Raw genomic sequence first — 17462 nt, forward strand, 5'->3', positions numbered from 1 at the left:
GATGTTCAGATTTGCGAGTATCATTACTCATTAGGTTGTGAAGTTTCAAACAAAACTAAATTTCTTTCCATGTTCCTAAACCAAAAGCAACGAAGACTATTCCTTTAGATTTCTCTGTTTCTGTCTAAATTAAAGTGATGTCCTCTTCCTTAACGTCATCAAGTTTTCTTCAATAGAATGCAAGCTTTAAGATCTCTGGACATAGGTAGAAAAGATGCAGTCCAAGAGAAAATCCGATGTTTGAATTTTGTTTTCGACAACGAGGGAGAAGACAGAAGAGAGTTTCATAACAACCAAATCATTTTATTAGAAGTCGGTCTCTTATTTAATAACATCTCCATATAACTAATAATGGAGAAATAATTCCTAGGATCAAAAGCACCTACATCCTTCGGAAAAAACCATAGTAATACCTAAAATCTCTAAAAAAGAACAAACTAGCAAATAGCTTCGACGGCAAGCCTCTTAGCAGCACCACCACACTTTGGTGCTCCAAACTTCTCTTCGGAGACATCAATGGAACATTTTTCCTTTCCAACACATTCCTTAGTGAGAATAGCGGCAGCATCGTTGCATGCTTCACAAGTTCCTTTTTCAAAGGATCCACAGTTGCCTCCTGGGTTACCAAAGGAAGCGAATTTGATGGCGGAAATGGGTTTTCCATTGCACGAAAGCTCAAGAACGTTCTTCTCATAGACATTTGCACACACACTTCCGACTCCAATTGTCTGGAAATTGACGAGTGATGGGTTTCCTCCAATCTCTTCAAACAAAACCAACGTGTTGTCTCCTTCTGAGTTCAAGAAAGAACGAGGAACATGGTACCTGATAAAAATAAAATAAAAACATATTTCCATATTGAAACAACCCCAGTTCAGAAAATTTTGATTTTGAAACAAACTCGACCAAAAAAAGATTTGATCTTGGACCATGAAAAACAAAAAACAAAAAAAGTACCATCTTTGAGTAGGTTCTCCACAATTTGTTTGACACTTTTCAGCATAGTAAGTGCCTATGTAGTTGCATTCGGCAGAACAACCATCAATACCTGCAAGAAAATTTGGCCAGTAACGTCCAATGTTGTTTCCATTGATCCAAGCCGTTCCTTTTCCAAGACCCAAAAGATCGACCACAACTGGTTCACTTCCCAAAGGAGCCTTGAAAGTAGTCTGCAAGAAACATTGGAATGATAACGATTTAAAATTGCATTCAGTGTTTCGTTAGCTATTGGATTTTAATATCTACTTACCTTATACCAAGTCATGGTTCGGTTGAATGGCACACTTTCACCTGACCATGTAGAAGGTGATTCTGTACTAAAAAGTTGGTTATCAAACCCACTTAAACCGGTTTTATAACTCCATTTATGAGCTGACAAGTCTTTTACTATGGTTTCATCACCGTTTCTTCCAATGATAGAAACAGGTCCAGTGATTCCAGCAGGTACGTTTTCGAAAAAGGCACCATAGTTCTAAAATAAAAACAAAATTTGGTTAAGGATGAGGCCTTAAGAGAATGGTTTATAACATAAGAGCAATAACATTCAAACTCACCGGAAGGCCTACGGTTATACTAAGGAGGGTAATGACATTAGCACCAGGGTTGAATTTGGCGTCTTGCTCGAAAACATAGTGAAATTTTCCATCTTCTACTCGATAATTTCCTAAAATGAAAAGAAACAAAAATGTAAAAAAATAATTTTCTTTATATATTGAGAATTGTTGAGAAGCATATATATATATATATATATATATATATATATATATATAATTACCAATATGTTGCCCATTGACAAAAGCGTGAAGCACATGAGCAGTACTGTTAATACGGAGAGACATGTTTTTGCACCAAACCGGATCTTGTTCTTTGAGATTAACCGTAGTCATGTACCAAAGATAATCGCTTTCATCGTTGCTTACTACTTTCTGATCAATCAATTGGCTCATTGTGGACTCTCCTTTTCCTTTCAAAAGGACATTATCTGTGTTCTCTGGTCTCCATGACCATTTCAAAGTCGAAGGCTCATCCTCAGCCTCATTAGGTTTCTTAACCATTACTGAAGTCTGAGTGTTAATCTGAAAAAGAAAAAAAGTTAAATGAGTTAAAAGTAACTTCAATAGTGCATAAATTTTTAAATTTTGAATGGTAAGGAAAATAAACCTTGGCAGTATTGTAAGTCACAGTTTTGCAATCTGGTAAAATGCTAACAGACCAAGGGGGGACGTCGTAAGATGTTCCTTGGAAATTGATTCTTGCATCTGAGGTTTCATTTACGTTTCCAATGAAGCAGCTTGAACCTTCTTCCGTTTTATAAATTGTTGCCTATATAATATATGTTCATAAATATACTATAGAAAAATATTTAAATATATTAATTTATAGAAAAGAGGTAAGAAGGATAATTACCGTGACTAGGTTTCCAAAATCGATAGTGGTAATGTTTCCATGTGTGTGAGTCTTCTCCATGGCATGAAGAACATCATGAAGCTGCTTCAAATGTCCGTACTTTGGTTGGCTCAAATGACCTAATCAATTTTCACCATGTTTATACAATTTTTTTTAATGATTGTAAAAAACCAAAAAACTTTAAATCAATTTAAATGTGAGTATATATTATATTTACCATATTCATCAAGAGGAGCATCATAATCATATGTAGTTGTGATGTACGGTCCACCAGATGTTCTATCAAAGTTGGTGCCTCCATGGTACTACAAAAGTAACATAAACTTTGGTTATTATTATAGTTAATGATAATTCCTTTGTGTGCTTTACTAATCAAGTAAACTAAATTTATATCATTACAAATATTTTACCATGTAGTAGTTCTGGAATGTTCCTCCTCTTTGGAAGAATCTTGCAACGGCAAAAGCAACATCTTCGCTGGTTCGGTGAGGGTTTTTGCTTCCCCAATTTTTATACCTACAAATAAAAATATACTAATTTGGGGTCAATGAAATTTAACTCAAATATTAAGTAAATGAAAATTTCCTAAAAAAACGTACAAAAATACTTTTTGTCAAAAAAAAAAAGTTCAAGGATCTTCTTATTCTTTTAAGATAATAAATAATAATTACTTAATTACAATGATGGTACAAATAAATAAAAAACTAACCATCCGGTCCAATTCTCAGTCCACATTTTAGGAGTGTTGGGGTTGTTTGGTTCAAAATTGTCGCAATAATAACCATTGCATGTGTTCAACTGTAAAGACAAAGAATTAGTCTTTGTAAATGTATAAGTTAATATAATAAAAAAATTCATTAACTTTAGCTTAATTACCATAGGTTGAGGAGCATCATCTTGTTGACACATGATCCATGGAATACCAATATCAAGAGAATTGGCCATTTTTGCACACCACTGAATGTATGCCTTACCGGCGGCTCCATATGATCCAATTACATTTCCATACTCATTTTCAATCTGCATATTTATTATTAAAAAAAAATATATCAAAGTTGTTATCAGCTTACATTTCCATTAAAAAATTATATATATATATATATATATATATATATATATTGTGTTAAGGAATTAATTAATTACCTGAGCAAGGATAATTGGACCTCCTTGTGATGCAAATAGTTTCTCTTTCTTGACCATTTCTACTATCATAGTTGTAAAATTTTGCATCTCATTCTACATATAAATCATCCATATATTAATAATTAAAATATATATAGTATTACATATAAAATCTGATAAATGATTATCAAATGTAGGATTACCATAAACGCAGTATTAGTAGTTCTGAATTCCATGTTGGGCATATTGTGCAACCACACTGGAAACCCTCTATTTCAAACGATTAGATGATATTAATATCAAAATTAGTCCACAGATATATAAATTAACATAAATAAAACAAAAACTAACTGATATCATCATAAACTAAGTAATGGAGAAGGAGTAAACAGAGAAATGCGTTTATTATAAGAATATAGCTAACTCAATTTTTGATCCTCAAAACTCTTATTGGTTTCTCCTAAATCGTTTATATTAAGTTGTAACCACCAGTATTGGTCAAAGAAAAAAAAATTGAAACCACATTAAAAATTATTGTTTTTAGAATTATTCAATAAAAAATAAATTAGACATCCACATTAACGTTATCTCTATTTTTTTTTTAGTTTATGGTAACCAAATCTGATATATTTTTCGTGAATTCCAAAATCCAGAATTTATTAATCGAAGCCATTTGGTGATATAATTGACCGATAGAAAAATGACTGACCACTAATGACTTACATAATGAGCACATAGCGACTCAAAATGAACCCAAATGAAGTTAATTTAAACGTACATGGAATTTAATCATGATATTATTAGTAAAATCAAGCTAGTTTAGTTTATTACCCGTAGTTCCACTCTGCGCAAACATATGGTCCAATACGGAGAACTCCATACATTCCTTGATCTTGAATGGTTTTTAAGAATCGAATAAGATCTAGATTTCCAGAGAAATCATATTGACGACGAGTAGGTTCATGTGCATTCCAGAAAACATAAGTCTCGATCGCATCAAGACCTCCTTCTTTACCCTTCTTTATAAGATCCGGCCACATCTAGCAACAACAAAAAATGTAGTTAATTAACAATAATACTAAAATCTCAATAGATTCACCACTAACATATATTTTGATATGTAAATTACTTCAGGGGTGCTTCTAGGGTAGTGGATAGATCCAGAGAGAAGAATTCGACGATGACCATCAATGGTGATGGCTCGGCCATCGTGAGAGACTATTGTGGCAGCACAACCACTTATGAAGAGAAAACACAAAAGAAATCTTAAAGAATGCATCATTGTAGATTTTTTTTTACCTCAGTGGAAGAAAGAGTTAAGAAATCAATGGTATATATAGGAATAGGAAAACAAATCTTAACGTAAAGATGATTTTAGATTTTGTTGAAACATAAATTTTAGTTGTTTGGATATTAATCCAGTTTATTCACAAAAAAAAATATTATATAAATTTTAGTTGTTTGGATATTAATCCGGTTTATTCACAATAAAAAAAATATTAAGAAATGGATTAGCTCAGTAGCCACGTAATGTATAAGACTTTGAGTAGAACATTTTAATTAAAAACTTTTTTTTATTTCCATTTTAGTAGGTCGATAAATATAATTCTAATTTAATTTTTAGTTATCTGGTTATTATTTATTAATAATTTTCATTTATAAAAAACAATCATCTACACGGAATAACACGATTTAGTGGAATCGAACTCATGTGAGATCGGTCGCGGTTCTGTAACCACTTGACTAAAGACTTTCTTATCCGTTTATTTTTATTGACTACGAAATATTAAAATTTGAAATTAATTCATTGTTGCTACAATTAAGTAAATTAGGTTTTTTTGTATAAACATTATCGAAACTCCAACCGATTTTATAGAGCTGAATTTGATAATTAAAGAAAAAGAAGTAAAAACCGAGCAAATGATGTACACTTGAAGTATAGAACTAAAAGAGTTAAAACAATAATAATAATAATGAGGATGAATAATTATCTTTTACTTATCACTGATTATCCCAATTCTAACCAGTTTGATTATCCTTTATTTATCTCACATTTTTATTTACCTTTTATGTTAAATAAATTTATCGGAATTAAAACATTTTGTTACAGGATAATACAATTATTCTGTGTTAATTTGAATCTACCCAATAAGATAGGAATTTATCTTGTTTCGAGAGTCTAGGCTAAGATCAATTTATTATTGTTTTTTTAAAAAAGGGTAAGATCAATTTTTAGTTTCTGTCTATCATGTAATGTTGAATACGTTCTCTTCGGAAAAAAAATCTTCCAAACATTCCAGTCTCCAAATCCAAATTTAATCCAGGTGTTTATTCCAAAATTTGTATTAAACTGAATTTATTCCAAAAAAATATAAGAGATGTCCTTCACCATTAATTTAACATTCATAAGACAAAATTCAACTAAATATATTAAAGAGTTTTATAAATCGTACATGTACTTAAGCACAAATAATAAACACAATGACACACAGATTTAAATATATAAGCTTAATATTAAGTTGTTAAATATATGTAGAGAGGAATGAGATTATGAATCATTTCCACTTCCTTCGTCCGAACATGCCATGCTTGCCTCCGAACATGCCGTGCTTACCACGCTTGTACTTCCCTCCTCCGAACATACTGTGCTTCCCTCGCTTATACTTCCCTCCTCCAAAAAACCCTCTTTTGTATTTTCCGTGGCCGTGGTGCCCGTAGCCTCCGTGATGACCTGCGTGGTGACCTCCCATTGCAGCCGCGGCCGCTGTTGCCGCTCCTGCTATCAATCCCCCGACTCCTCCTCCAAGACCTATTCACATGATAAAAGCATTCATGTGAACTAAAAGATAATAAGAGGTTAACTTGCATGTGAACGGACCAAAACTAAACTGAGCTAAAACTAGACCAAAGTATCGGACCAAAGCCATGTTTTGAACCAAAAAAATATCGGACCAAACCCATATTTATCCGAAGTTTCTAACTAAAATGATGAACGAGAACAAAAAAAAGAAACAAGTTGTAGAAAAAAAAAAATAGAATCTAAATAGCCAACTTACAGAGAAATAATTAATTAATACATTGATTTTACTTTGGTTTATATTGGGGTATATAACCAACTCGAAATTCTCCTCAAATTGAAATACGATATTCTTGTTAAGAGTTTTAAAAGCTTAAGAGAAAAAATCAAGCATAAATCAACGTGGTAACCAAGCAATACTTTTGGAATTTTGACGTCGCAGAATGCTATATTTTGTTTAGGAACCTATATGGCTTTGAATTGGATTAGTTCAAAAGATTTTGTCTTTTCATCATATTTTGAAGATGCTATATAACACTCCAACCAAAACATATACACCGGTCGGACTAATTTGTTAATTCCAAAGGGAAGTTAACTAATAGACATAAGACAACATTTTAAAAACCTGGACGAGGACCGGAGGGTCCGGGATAACCGGCAGGAGGATAAGCGCCGGGAGGAGGTGGATAAGCGACCGGTGGATAGCCGTGAGGTGGCGGAGGATAACCTTGTGGAGGGTAAGCCCCTGGTGGAGGATAAGCTCCCGGTGGTGGAGGATAAGCTCCCGGTGGATACCCATGTCCGTGATGGTTATGATGTGAGAAGAATCCTTTGTCTTGTTCGTGGTGCTTGTCTTTACCCATCTTTAATTACTTAAAAGATTCAAAATCAAGAACTTGAGAGATAAGATGATATGAATAGAGAGAGAAATTGATAATACAAGATTTGATAAAATAACTATATACTATGTGATGTTTAGATACACATTTGTGCGTACGTATTGGTATGCGTAGCGAAAAAGGCTCTAGACTATTGATATAAAGCGAAATGGACGCGTTGGTGCATGCTCGTTTTAACAACACATTCTTCTTCCTCCACTGATCATGACACGTTTCATCTCCATCAAATAATAAAATACTTGTGACCCATTCATTCATTTTCAATAAACAATAACGAAAGCTACACGTTTAAGCGAATTGGTTGCTCACACGATACATAATGCAATTAGTGATATCCCAATAAATGAGCAAGGAAGCCTCAAAGACATCGAGATCAAAACCAAGATGAAGAGGTAAAATATCTCACAAAATCACGATATTAATATTAAGACAAACTTGTCGAACTACATAGTATTCTCCAGTAGATAGGGACCAAAAGAGAGTTCTGTTTTTTGGTTTGTTAACATACCAAAAGCTCAAACGGGTCTAGAGAGTTTTTCATATACAACCCGAATTGAACCACAAAAAGCCAAACCATTTTTTTAAGATAGGATAACTACGTTAGATAAACCTCACCAAATCAAACAGATTTGGGAAAATGTGGTGAGAGGAGCTTCATGATCTCTGTGATTCCAACTTTGTCTTTGCCATCGAAAATCGTCTTCAACTTAGCATCGCAGTGTATCTCCCTCTTGTTCGCCGGGTTCTACAACGAAACAAAATGCTTTAGCAATGAATCAAGCTTAAGATCAGGCACTTACTTAATCCAATCAACACAATGTTGCACCATTCAAACAAACTCGAGCTCCATGACAATAGAGAACTCCAACACTCAAACAGACCTTCAAGTTACCCAAGATAACAACCAACACAACGATCAAAGTTTCACAAACCAAACCCACAACATTAATCGTATCTATACACAAAACAACCGATTCTCAACCACAAGATAACATGCATTCACTCAAGATAACAGAGCTATTAATTCCCCCCCCCCCCCCCCCCCAAAAAAAAAAAAAACAGAGAAGTCTACTGTCAAAAGCTGCCTTATTTTTTGCATTTAACAGATCAGATCTACTAACAAAATCCAGCTAAATCAAAGCATCAGAACGTTTGCTATTCCAATGAGTATGCAAACCCTTGCAGCTAATTATTAGATAGTAGATACACTCAACCTCAATACATTGTTCAACCAGTCATAAAAACTCAAAAGCTCAATGAAAATAGAAAACTTGAGACTCAAAAGACCAAAACCTTTCAAGTTCTCCAACATTTCAAGCTTAAGACCAGATACTTAAGCCTGACAACCATATAAACGAACTCAACCTAACCCCAACACTTCAAAAAACCAAGATAATCTTCACAACAAAACCCACAAAATGCATAAATCGTATATACTCACAACAAAACAATCCATTTTCAACCACAGGACAATAGGCATACACTCAAAATCTGTGTTCTACAGAACAATCAAACTTGTCTACATGCAACAACCCTCTGTTCTCTACCATTACTGAAGTCTCTACGAAGTAACACCAAATCCCTAAGTTCATAAACAAGTAACAGAGATCTAAGAAAAGTAACAAAAAACCCTAGAAATCTCCGAAATCAACGAACCTGGAGATTGTGAAGCTTAACATACTCCCAAACCTTCTTCACGGCGGTACCACGAGTGAGTTGGGTTTCTCCGGCGAAGCTAGCCAACGGCTGCGAGACTGTAAACACCTTGAACACCCCTTTTCCTTCTTTACCAGCAGCTCCAGCGACAGTAACGGCCTCAGCAGTCGCCGCCTTCGCCATCAGTGTCCTGAACCCTCCAAAAACCCTAGAAATTGCCGCCATTTTTTTTCCCGAGAAGAGACAAAGAGAGAAAAGCTAAAACCCTAAGAAGTAAGAACAGACAATAATGAGGAAATAAAAACTCTGAGGGGAGAGAGACAGACTCTTGTGGTCTTTATAACGGGCCTCAATGGGCTTTCATTAACTTTTGGACTTTGGAGCATTAAGGATGTTTTTTTTGGAAAATAATGTAAAATGCAAGGGGTTAACATGCAATTAAAGATGATTTATTTTTAATTCGGTGATAAAACGACATCGTTTTAAGAGGATGATATTTTTGGAAACGCTGCTACATCGCCCCAATAGGCTCTTCGTCTCCGCTTACGTCACCGTCGTCACATCTTGATTACCGGAAACGATGCGGTGAGTGGAAACCGTAATTAATCTCATTTGTGTTAACTTGTGCTGATGGTTCTACAATTTTTGCTCTTGATCATTCTCTGAAGTATTAAGTATAGTTATGTCTCTGAAACTTGTTGGACTTGTTCCTTCTGGTGGATATGTGTATATGACATTTTCATCATTACTTAGATAACACATTTGGCTCTCTTATTTATCATATATTACCACTAGATTGATATGGTGAGTCACATCTTGTTCAATCAAATGGTGAATGACAAGGAGTTTAATAACAAATTTGGTTTATGTGAATGAGTTAAGAGATTGCATTTTGTTTCTCATCCTCTCTCTGGTTAGTTTATGTTATCTTTGTTATGGTAAAGACTAAAGATGGCTTATTGTTCAGTTTCTTTAAATGTTAGTAGTACACTAAAAACAGCAACTAGTGTGTGTACTTATTATATATATGGTAATAAAGTGGGGTGAAAGAGCATGATTAGATCACTTGCTTTCGTATGTATGTCACTCACTAGAAAATGATGATGTATTTAGGTCTGAGAAAGCAACAAGAAGTTAGTGAATGACGACGTTTCGAGTTTTTACTTGGGGTTTTTTTTTTTTTAATAAGATGGTTCTTTCTTGGTGATGACATTGACACTTGCCAAAGTAGAGAGTGACATGGATTTCTCTTGTGATGTTCTTTTTTTTGCATCAGCTTCCACTTGAATAAAGTGAATCACGTTTTAATGTGTAAGCATATCTTGTGGGCCCTTGTCATCCCAATGATTTGTTTGATTTTTTTTTTTTTTTTTTTGCTCTCCTCTATGTTGTTGTTCTGCACACACTGTAGTAGCCTCCCCACTTCTTTCTTTTGTGTTTAATTATTGTGTAGCTAAAACGATGTGAAACTATAACAGCCATTTAAAGTTTCAATTATTCGTTGTCGTCTTTTTATGAAAGCGAAAGCACATTCCTGTAGCTGTGTTGACATACATAATCCTGCAGTTTAAAAAGTCTTCTTTTTTGAGTTATTTTTAGTTTAATGTGTGGTAAGGAAACATCAAAGTGTACCAGTAAAGATGTTTTAGATGAAAATGAGAGCCATAGTCAGGTGTGTTTGCTTATGTCCTGTCGTTGTTATTATCAGCAGCAACTTGTTATAATTCTTATCTGATACATTCTCATTTGATTTTTTTCACCAGTTGATGCACTTGCAGGTGACTAGTGTAAGGTGTAAAAGAGATAGAGTAGACCTTTTCTTTTAAGGAACCCCACAAAAGATACAACAATCATCTCCATGGTAAGAGTGGACCGGGAAGTTCAGTCACTTTCTTATCACTATTTTGCAAATGGGAACTTAGTATATACTTGCCTTCCCTTTCTTATCTTATACATTATCTCACTGTTTTATTCTCAAACTTAGGAGTATTATCATCATCTAAGCCTAAAATATAAAAAACAAAGTCGTCGGATATATATATCTCGGATACGTCAGTAAAATCGACCAAAATTCGACGACGTTTTTTATCTTTTCTAATACTAATATTATTCCATTGGTTGCAGTGGTGGGAAATTTCTTTGGAGCTTCTTGGTGGTACGTTGTTTTTACCTCAACTTCACTCGATGCAGTGCCATGTAGGCTATGAGTCGATAACCAACCAACATCACTCCCATAACAAACACGTCGATCCACAAATTGTTCAGTCCCATTGACTTGATTGCTGGGAAATCTCCAACTCTGCACCAGACTCCCTTTGAACACTCATAATAGTCGTCATCAGTGTATTGAATACCCAAAAGCAGCTTGTAGCAGTAATAGCTATAGCTTAGGTACTTGAGCCATACGATAAAGGGTGGGATTTGCTGCACGTAATACCCTCCAGCTATGAGAAACACGAGTGTAGTAACAGATGCTAACGTTGTGGCTTGCTTGATGTTCATAAGCAGAGCACCAAAGGCTAAGCCAAGACCTTGAGCAACAAGAACGGAATAGAGAACAACCAGTAGTGAGAGGATAAACGTTGTTGGGTCTGGTTTAAGTCCACCCATCCAGTAAATTATGAACACAAAAGCAGTTGGAAGGGCAAGTTCCAAGGGCAGGTCCCCAACGTTTCTAGCCATGAAATAGGAGGAGAGACGGTACATTCCTGAAGAACGTTCCTTTATTAGCATTCTTTTCTCTTGAGGAAATGTGAAAACCGCGTTGTATAGCGGGTAGAATCCCCAAAAGACTGAGAAGAAGAAGAGCAAGGCAGTCTGCATTCAGAGTAAATATAGAATGATGGTTAGAATTCTGATGTGAAGGTTCAAAAAATGCGTGTTAGCTTGACTGTGATGGGAAGAAGAGTAGTGATTAATTCATGATGATCATTAGCATAAAGAAGAAGAGCCTTACTCTATCTTGGATGTGAGATTTTGGAGTATGCCACCATAGAAGACCACCAAGAAAAGCTACACTGATGACTTGGAATATCCTGAGCTTGTTGAAAGATTCGAATCTCCTCTCTCTCACTCCTCTTTGGAGCAATACAGTGAACTGGTACCACCAAGTTGTGCACCATTGTTCTGACTTGAGATTTTTGGCTGCTCCATTTAAAGGACGGATAAGTCAGACTATGATTGATGTAGAGGAGTAGAAACAGAATAAAAAGAGACTACTTTAAAAAGCAAAAATTACCAGCAGCTTTGGTGTACTCATAGCTATGAGATTCCGCATTGCAGAGTTCAGCTTTCAGTTTAGCAGAAATGTTCTTCTCATAAGCTGAAACAAGGGTTTCTTTTACTGTCTTCTGTTCTTGTTCCGTGGTCTCCTTCTGAGAATCAGGTGGAATTCCTGAGGTTTGCCAAGTTTTGATGAATTAAGAAGGCTTTCTTATTTTCATTTTTCATCATCTAGAAGCTTAAAGAGAAAGGTTGCTTACCGTTTGCAAGGTCAAGTAAAAGGTCAGCTGGGTTAACAGTCATGGAAGTGGAGAATCCAAGAGAACTGAAATATTCCATAGCAGAAGATGCAGAGCCATAGTAGATGGGACTTCCTTCAGAGAGCAAAACCACCTTGTCAAACATATGGTATATACGGCTTGATGGTTGATGAATGGTGGTGACGACTGTTCTTCCTCCAGAAGCCAGCCGTTTGATTGTGGTTATAATGCGGTGAGCAGTGGTCGAATCAAGACCTGAAGTTGGTTCATCAAGAAGGAGCAAGCTGGGATTGATCAGCATTTCTTGACCAATGCTAACCCTTTTTTTCTCACCTCCTGATATTCCTCTGAACAGTGGTCCTCCTATCATGCTGTTTGTACACCGAGTCAATCCGAGTTCAGCGATAACTCTGTCCACATGCTCAGCCTTCTCGTCTCTGGTCAAGCTACTTGGTAGCCGTAGAAGTGCAGTAAAGAAGAGAGTCTCCCAAACCGTGAGGTGAGGGTACAGGACATCATCCTGAGCAACAAAACCTGTTCTGCGTTTGATGCAGCCGGAGAAAGGCTGACCGTTGTACATGACTTTACCTGAGAAAGTTTTAGAGAGGCGGCCCCCGAGAGCTGAGAGAAGAGTGGTTTTGCCACTGCCTGAGGGACCTAACATGGCTAGAATCTCTCCTGGACAAACCATTCCTGTTATCCCATTCAGAATCGTCTTCTCTTTGCTTTTCCATGATCCCAGGCACTGACTACTTGTCTGCTCTATCTTAACTTTGTACACAACCTCCTCAAACTGTACAACCACAAAGAAACCAATGGAAATATCATTAGAATGATGTCCCGTTTTGTGATCAACTACCAAGCTAGAGGAAGAAGGGAAAGTAATACATCTGATGAGATTTGTTGCAGGTAAAACTCAAAAGCTCAGCATATTATTAAAACAAGAAGTGAACAAGTTTTTTTTTTTTTTTTTTTCAGGAGAGAGAGACACCTTGAGAGTTATGGGGTACATGGACATCTGGAGACCAGGTTGTGAAGTGACGATGGGGAAAGCTAGTACAGATTTGCTCTGCGTTTCTGACATGTCTCGCAAACCTTGTACCATGCCTCCACCATCTTCTTCAGGCCTTGGTGCTATGCAGTTCTGAGGCATGATGACTCCTAAACCAGTTTCTCTACTCGTTGTCCTCGTCCTTGTAGTTGTAACTGTTGCAGCTGTCGTGAGGCTCTTATGAAAAGGTCCTAATGGTGTTAGAGTAAACAAACAAAGGTAAGAAAGCTTAAAAGCAAGTGAGTTTGGTTACTTTCTTCTTGATCTCCCTCAAAGGGAAACCATGTGAGCACATGTATATATAGTAGTATGGGAATGGGAAAGCACCCTCACACACTTAGAATTACTCCTCTGTATTGCGAGAAGAGAAAGAGGAAGAGAGAGACAGATAAAAAAAGGCTTTCTTTACGATGTTGGCCGATTAATCGTCTATATGGTGGGTTCCCACCTTCTCTCTCTCTTGCTCTCTCTCTATCTCTCAGCTCCCTTTTGGTTAATTTATTCTAAAGCTAACTCCTTTACCAAATATTTATACCTATCTCTTCCTTTGTTCCAATTATCAGAATCTTACCTCTAATTCCAAAGGAGGTACTCCCTTGAGTCTTGACTCCTGTGGATTCTAATATTTGAACTGTCGCTTTAGAACAAAGTTGTTTCTATTGTTAATTCATCAGCTGTTGTTAGGTACTCCGAAGCTCTTAACCGTTTGATGTGATTGCAGATTATCACAGAGTGACACGGTCGTTAGCAAGATTTGGAAAAAAGGTGCCCAAAGCATAAGTACTAGATGCTAACTTACACGCTTCAAACTATTCGACTTGGTAACTTCTTGCACTTGTTTCTTTCACACAAGATGATTTACATTTACATTGACATAAAACCAAAAAGTGGAAATGAAAAGGAAGAGACTTTGCGGCTTTTGCATTATACATGACCAATAATTATGCTCTCCACCATTTCAGAACTCTAAACTGCCTATTTCACAACCGATCCAAGTGGGAAGATCCTCTAAATCTTTAAAAGACTAAAAAAATATCTTATAATCCATGGCAGTATTATTTTTTAGATAGATCTCACATGGCATCTCATACCGTTTTCTATATTTCTGCATTATCAAGCTTTCATGTGCTGGTGTAGCCTGCATGTGGAACACTTTGTTTCCTCAAGAAATTATTTCTACCTAAAAAAAAAAAAACAGCTAGCACACCATATAAATAGTAAATAGATCTGGTGATCTGGTCATAGATACTCTTCCTTTCACTATCAATACGAAAAAATTAACTCAAAATTGCGCAGCACAACGACAATCTCATGTCTATCGGTTCGTCATATCTTGTAGGCGTTCATATGACACATTAAAAAAGTTACAGCATGCCCGCGACAAAAACTGAAGGTCATATTCTTGTGATAGTCTGAGAATCTTATACCACTATTCTTGTCTAACCACCATGGATTTAGATATATGTGATTGCTTTTGTTCAAAAAAAAAAAAATGTATGTGATTGCTCGAATTCGAAAACATAAATAATCTGTCTTATCCGGCGACGACTAAATCCAAGAGAGGGTAAGATCGTGTGAGAAATTCTGTAATGTCTGGTTAAAATGTATGGATAGAGACATCATTAGAAAGATCAGGCTTAACCTCTAGTGAATTCTCCATCATCCAAATAAAAAAGACAAAGTATCTTCGCACGTTGTTCTTGTTGTTATTTGAACAGAATGGGATACATTTTCAGACAGAAGTTGACACTATAGGCATCTCTTTTCCAACGTAACGTCACATTACTAAAATCATTTCTCTGTGTTCTTATTTTTTTTTTTTGTGCATTTTGTTTATAGAAAATTCTAAGCTCTTTGGTGCATTTAATTACTGGATCCGGACGTAGTCTTTGGTTAAACAGCTAAAGGGGACGAATCCGGATCGGCGGATCCAAAAAGATAAGACTGTGTAGCCAGTAAATCTCTTGTATAGTAGTTTTTTTTTTTTGGGTAGAGTATAGTAGTAATTAATAATTGACATTTTTTCTCCATTTTATTATATAATTAAGAATCGAAATTTAATGTCAATTCTTAAACAAACATTTTTACGTAGTTAAGATTATTTAAACATTTTAGAAGTAGTAGGTAAATTGTTCTTCAATCATTCTTTAATTTAATATTTTATAAAATAAAACAATGTATTTACGTCATGTGACCTGATTTCAGAGACTTGCGGATAGGTTTAAAAGAATTGATTTGGTCACCTATGTGACTAAAGTGCACTTATCTTTTCGGTCAAGGGTCCCGAAAGAACTCCAGAGTTAAGCGTGCTTGAGCTGGAGTAGTATTAGGATGGGTGACCTTCCGGGAAGTGACTGTCAGAATTGTGTGAATGAGGACAAAACACAGGGAAAAATCATGTGGTGATTTGTAGGGATGGTAACAAGTCTATAAAACCTCCCGGACGTAGCAAACTGACCATCGGATATGGATAGATTCACGGGCCTAATGAGAGGACGTGAGGCCCATTAAGGAAAGTGGGCCCATGGACTGGGATTGGACATGGGGCTCACTGAGAGGTGGCGGTCGGGGCGTTACAAGTGGTATCAGAGCCGAACCCAAATGAGTGTGGAGTAGAGTGGACTCTCACCATCGGGGGTGACAGTCTTGGTGCACAACGAAGACGTTGCGATCTGTTAGTGGGGGTGAATTGTGACACCCCGATTTCAGAGACTTGCGGAGAGGTTTAAAAGAATTGATTTGGCCACCTATGTGACCAAAGTGCACTTATCTTTTCGGTCAAGGGTCCTGAGAGAACTCCAGAGTTAAGCGTGCTTGAGCTGGAGTAGTATTAGGATGGGTGACTTTCCGGGAAGTGACTGTCGGAACTGTGCGAGTGAGGACAAAACACAAGGAAAGATCATGTGGTGATTTGTAGGGATGGTAACAAGTCTTTACGACCTCCCGGATGTAGCAAACTGACCGTCGTATATGGATAGATTCACGGGCCTAGTGAGAGGACGTGAGGCCCATTAAAGAAAGTGGGCCCATGGACTGGGATTGGACATGGAGTTCACTGAGAGGTGGCGGTCGGAGTGTTACACGTGATCTCTTAATTTCATATATATTTCGAATGGAAAATAATAATAATTATGAGTTGTGATGAAAATAAGAGTCGTTTCGGAAGTTTTTTGTTTTGCTTGTTCATTCAAATAGAAATGTAGAAACAACAAATGAGGTTAAATATCATTCACTGATTCTTTAAATTAAACATTTTGAAGAAAAAGAAACCAAGTAAAAAATTTATATAATCTATGTTAGAGCTGAATTTTTTGGATCCTCTAGTCTTGACTGTTAAGTTCGTTCATCGTAGGAAGACATCGTTTCTTTGAAAATAACGGCGGCAAGCATAGGATAACTGATTCAAGTACTTGAGAGCAAACCAAGCTGGATCTTTGTAGATGTTTGGTGGAGGATCGATATAGCCTCAAACCAACTAAACTAAAAAAAAAAAAAAAAAAAAAAAAAACTAGTGCGTCCTCTTGAAGATTTTTCATTCTTCGACGCTTAGGGAATCACATATTCACATGTGTTAACTCTATATCTCTTCCCAATTCTTTAATTTTTTTTTAAACAAAAAAAAAGAACTCTATATCTCTAATTTTTAGGAAACACCCTTACCATTCCCCACTTGTTGCTATCCCACACCGAAACAAACCTCTAGTTTGTTCAGACTCAGACAAATATCATGCTAAATGTCTTTGACTCCGGGGCTGCCATAAAACGTTACCAGATCTTTACTAAAGCAAGCACGTAAGCTAACCGATAGCCCTCCCGTCCGTCTGTTTGATTCCCAAACTTGGAACTTGCGAATTGTGACCGCAAGGAGTCACGACTTAATGTTATACTAACACATAATTTTATAATCACTTCACATAATTTAAGTATTATATTGGTAATGGTGCTTGTAGTAATATATGTAAAAGACACGTATATACAATCACATAATTTTTTTAATATGCAGATGATTTTTTTGTATAATTATTTTACTCCTATTATTACAAGCTTAT

At 36.1% G+C, this 17462-nt stretch overlaps 4 protein-coding genes across 4 annotated transcripts; all 4 read right to left on the reverse strand.

The window, feature by feature from the left end:
* Positions 1-282: 282 nt before the first annotated feature.
* On the reverse strand, positions 283-4943 carry LOC104743705 (beta-galactosidase 15-like). Its single transcript, XM_087485645.1, has 15 exons — positions 4658-4943; positions 4360-4568; positions 3732-3798; positions 3550-3642; positions 3283-3426; positions 3116-3204; positions 2817-2922; positions 2624-2711; positions 2407-2525; positions 2161-2322; positions 1775-2075; positions 1554-1663; positions 1250-1471; positions 958-1169; positions 283-825 (listed from the first exon to the last, which is right to left on the reverse strand). The coding sequence occupies exons 1-15, from the start codon at positions 4808-4810 to the stop codon at positions 438-440; spliced, it is 2463 nt and encodes an 820-aa protein (XP_087341771.1). The 5' UTR covers positions 4811-4943; the 3' UTR covers positions 283-437.
* A 953-nt stretch (positions 4944-5896) lies between these two features.
* Positions 5897-7346, reverse strand: LOC104741777 (uncharacterized). Its single transcript, XM_010462691.3, has 2 exons — positions 6951-7346; positions 5897-6337 (listed from the first exon to the last, which is right to left on the reverse strand). Exons 1-2 carry the CDS (start codon positions 7186-7188, stop codon positions 6084-6086), a joined length of 492 nt encoding a protein of 163 aa, XP_010460993.1. The 5' UTR covers positions 7189-7346; the 3' UTR covers positions 5897-6083.
* A 276-nt stretch (positions 7347-7622) lies between these two features.
* Positions 7623-9191, reverse strand: LOC104741778 (upstream activation factor subunit UAF30). The gene is made up of 2 exons (XM_010462695.3): positions 8881-9191; positions 7623-7969 (listed from the first exon to the last, which is right to left on the reverse strand). The coding sequence occupies exons 1-2, from the start codon at positions 9103-9105 to the stop codon at positions 7844-7846; spliced, it is 351 nt and encodes a 116-aa protein (XP_010460997.1). The 5' UTR covers positions 9106-9191; the 3' UTR covers positions 7623-7843.
* Positions 9192-10684: 1493 nt separating this feature from the next.
* On the reverse strand, positions 10685-14369 carry LOC104743707 (ABC transporter G family member 14-like). Its single transcript, XM_087485459.1, has 5 exons — positions 13354-14369; positions 12363-13155; positions 12119-12274; positions 11837-12024; positions 10685-11697 (listed from the first exon to the last, which is right to left on the reverse strand). Exons 1-5 carry the CDS (start codon positions 13513-13515, stop codon positions 11047-11049), a joined length of 1950 nt encoding a protein of 649 aa, XP_087341585.1. The 5' UTR covers positions 13516-14369; the 3' UTR covers positions 10685-11046.
* Between the last annotated feature and the right edge of the window lie 3093 nt (positions 14370-17462).

This window comes from Camelina sativa, chromosome 14 (assembly GCF_030686135.1).
Source record: "Camelina sativa cultivar CO46 ecotype springtype chromosome 14, ASM3068613v1".
In the NCBI taxonomy this organism is placed as follows: Eukaryota; Viridiplantae; Streptophyta; class Magnoliopsida; order Brassicales; family Brassicaceae; genus Camelina; species Camelina sativa.

Excerpts from the sequence above, each read along its gene's own strand:
- LOC104741777 (XM_010462691.3), bottom strand. The coding sequence starts at position 7,188 with ATGGGTAAAGACAAGCACCACGAACAAGACAAAGGATTCTTCTCACAT. Across the intron at positions 6,338-6,950 it reads ACCCTCCGGTCCTCGTCCAG|GTCTTGGAGGAGGAGTCGGG; the intron begins GTTTTTAAAATG and ends TCATGTGAATAG.
- LOC104743707 (XM_087485459.1), bottom strand. The coding sequence starts at position 13,515 with ATGCCTCAGAACTGCATAGCACCAAGGCCTGAAGAAGATGGTGGAGGC. Across the intron at positions 12,275-12,362 it reads TTTACTTGACCTTGCAAACG|GAATTCCACCTGATTCTCAG; the intron begins GTAAGCAACCTT and ends GGCAAACCTCAG. Across the intron at positions 12,025-12,118 it reads TGAGTACACCAAAGCTGCTG|CCAAAAATCTCAAGTCAGAA; the intron begins GTAATTTTTGCT and ends TAAATGGAGCAG.
- LOC104743705 (XM_087485645.1), bottom strand. The coding sequence starts at position 4,810 with ATGATGCATTCTTTAAGATTTCTTTTGTGTTTTCTCTTCATAAGTGGT. Across the intron at positions 3,427-3,549 it reads GTCCAATTATCCTTGCTCAG|ATTGAAAATGAGTATGGAAA; the intron begins GTAATTAATTAA and ends ATAAATATGCAG. Across the intron at positions 826-957 it reads GGAGAACCTACTCAAAGATG|GTACCATGTTCCTCGTTCTT; the intron begins GTACTTTTTTTG and ends TATTTTTATCAG.
- LOC104741778 (XM_010462695.3), bottom strand. The coding sequence starts at position 9,105 with ATGGCGGCAATTTCTAGGGTTTTTGGAGGGTTCAGGACACTGATGGCG. Across the intron at positions 7,970-8,880 it reads TTAAGCTTCACAATCTCCAG|AACCCGGCGAACAAGAGGGA; the intron begins GTTCGTTGATTT and ends GTTTCGTTGTAG.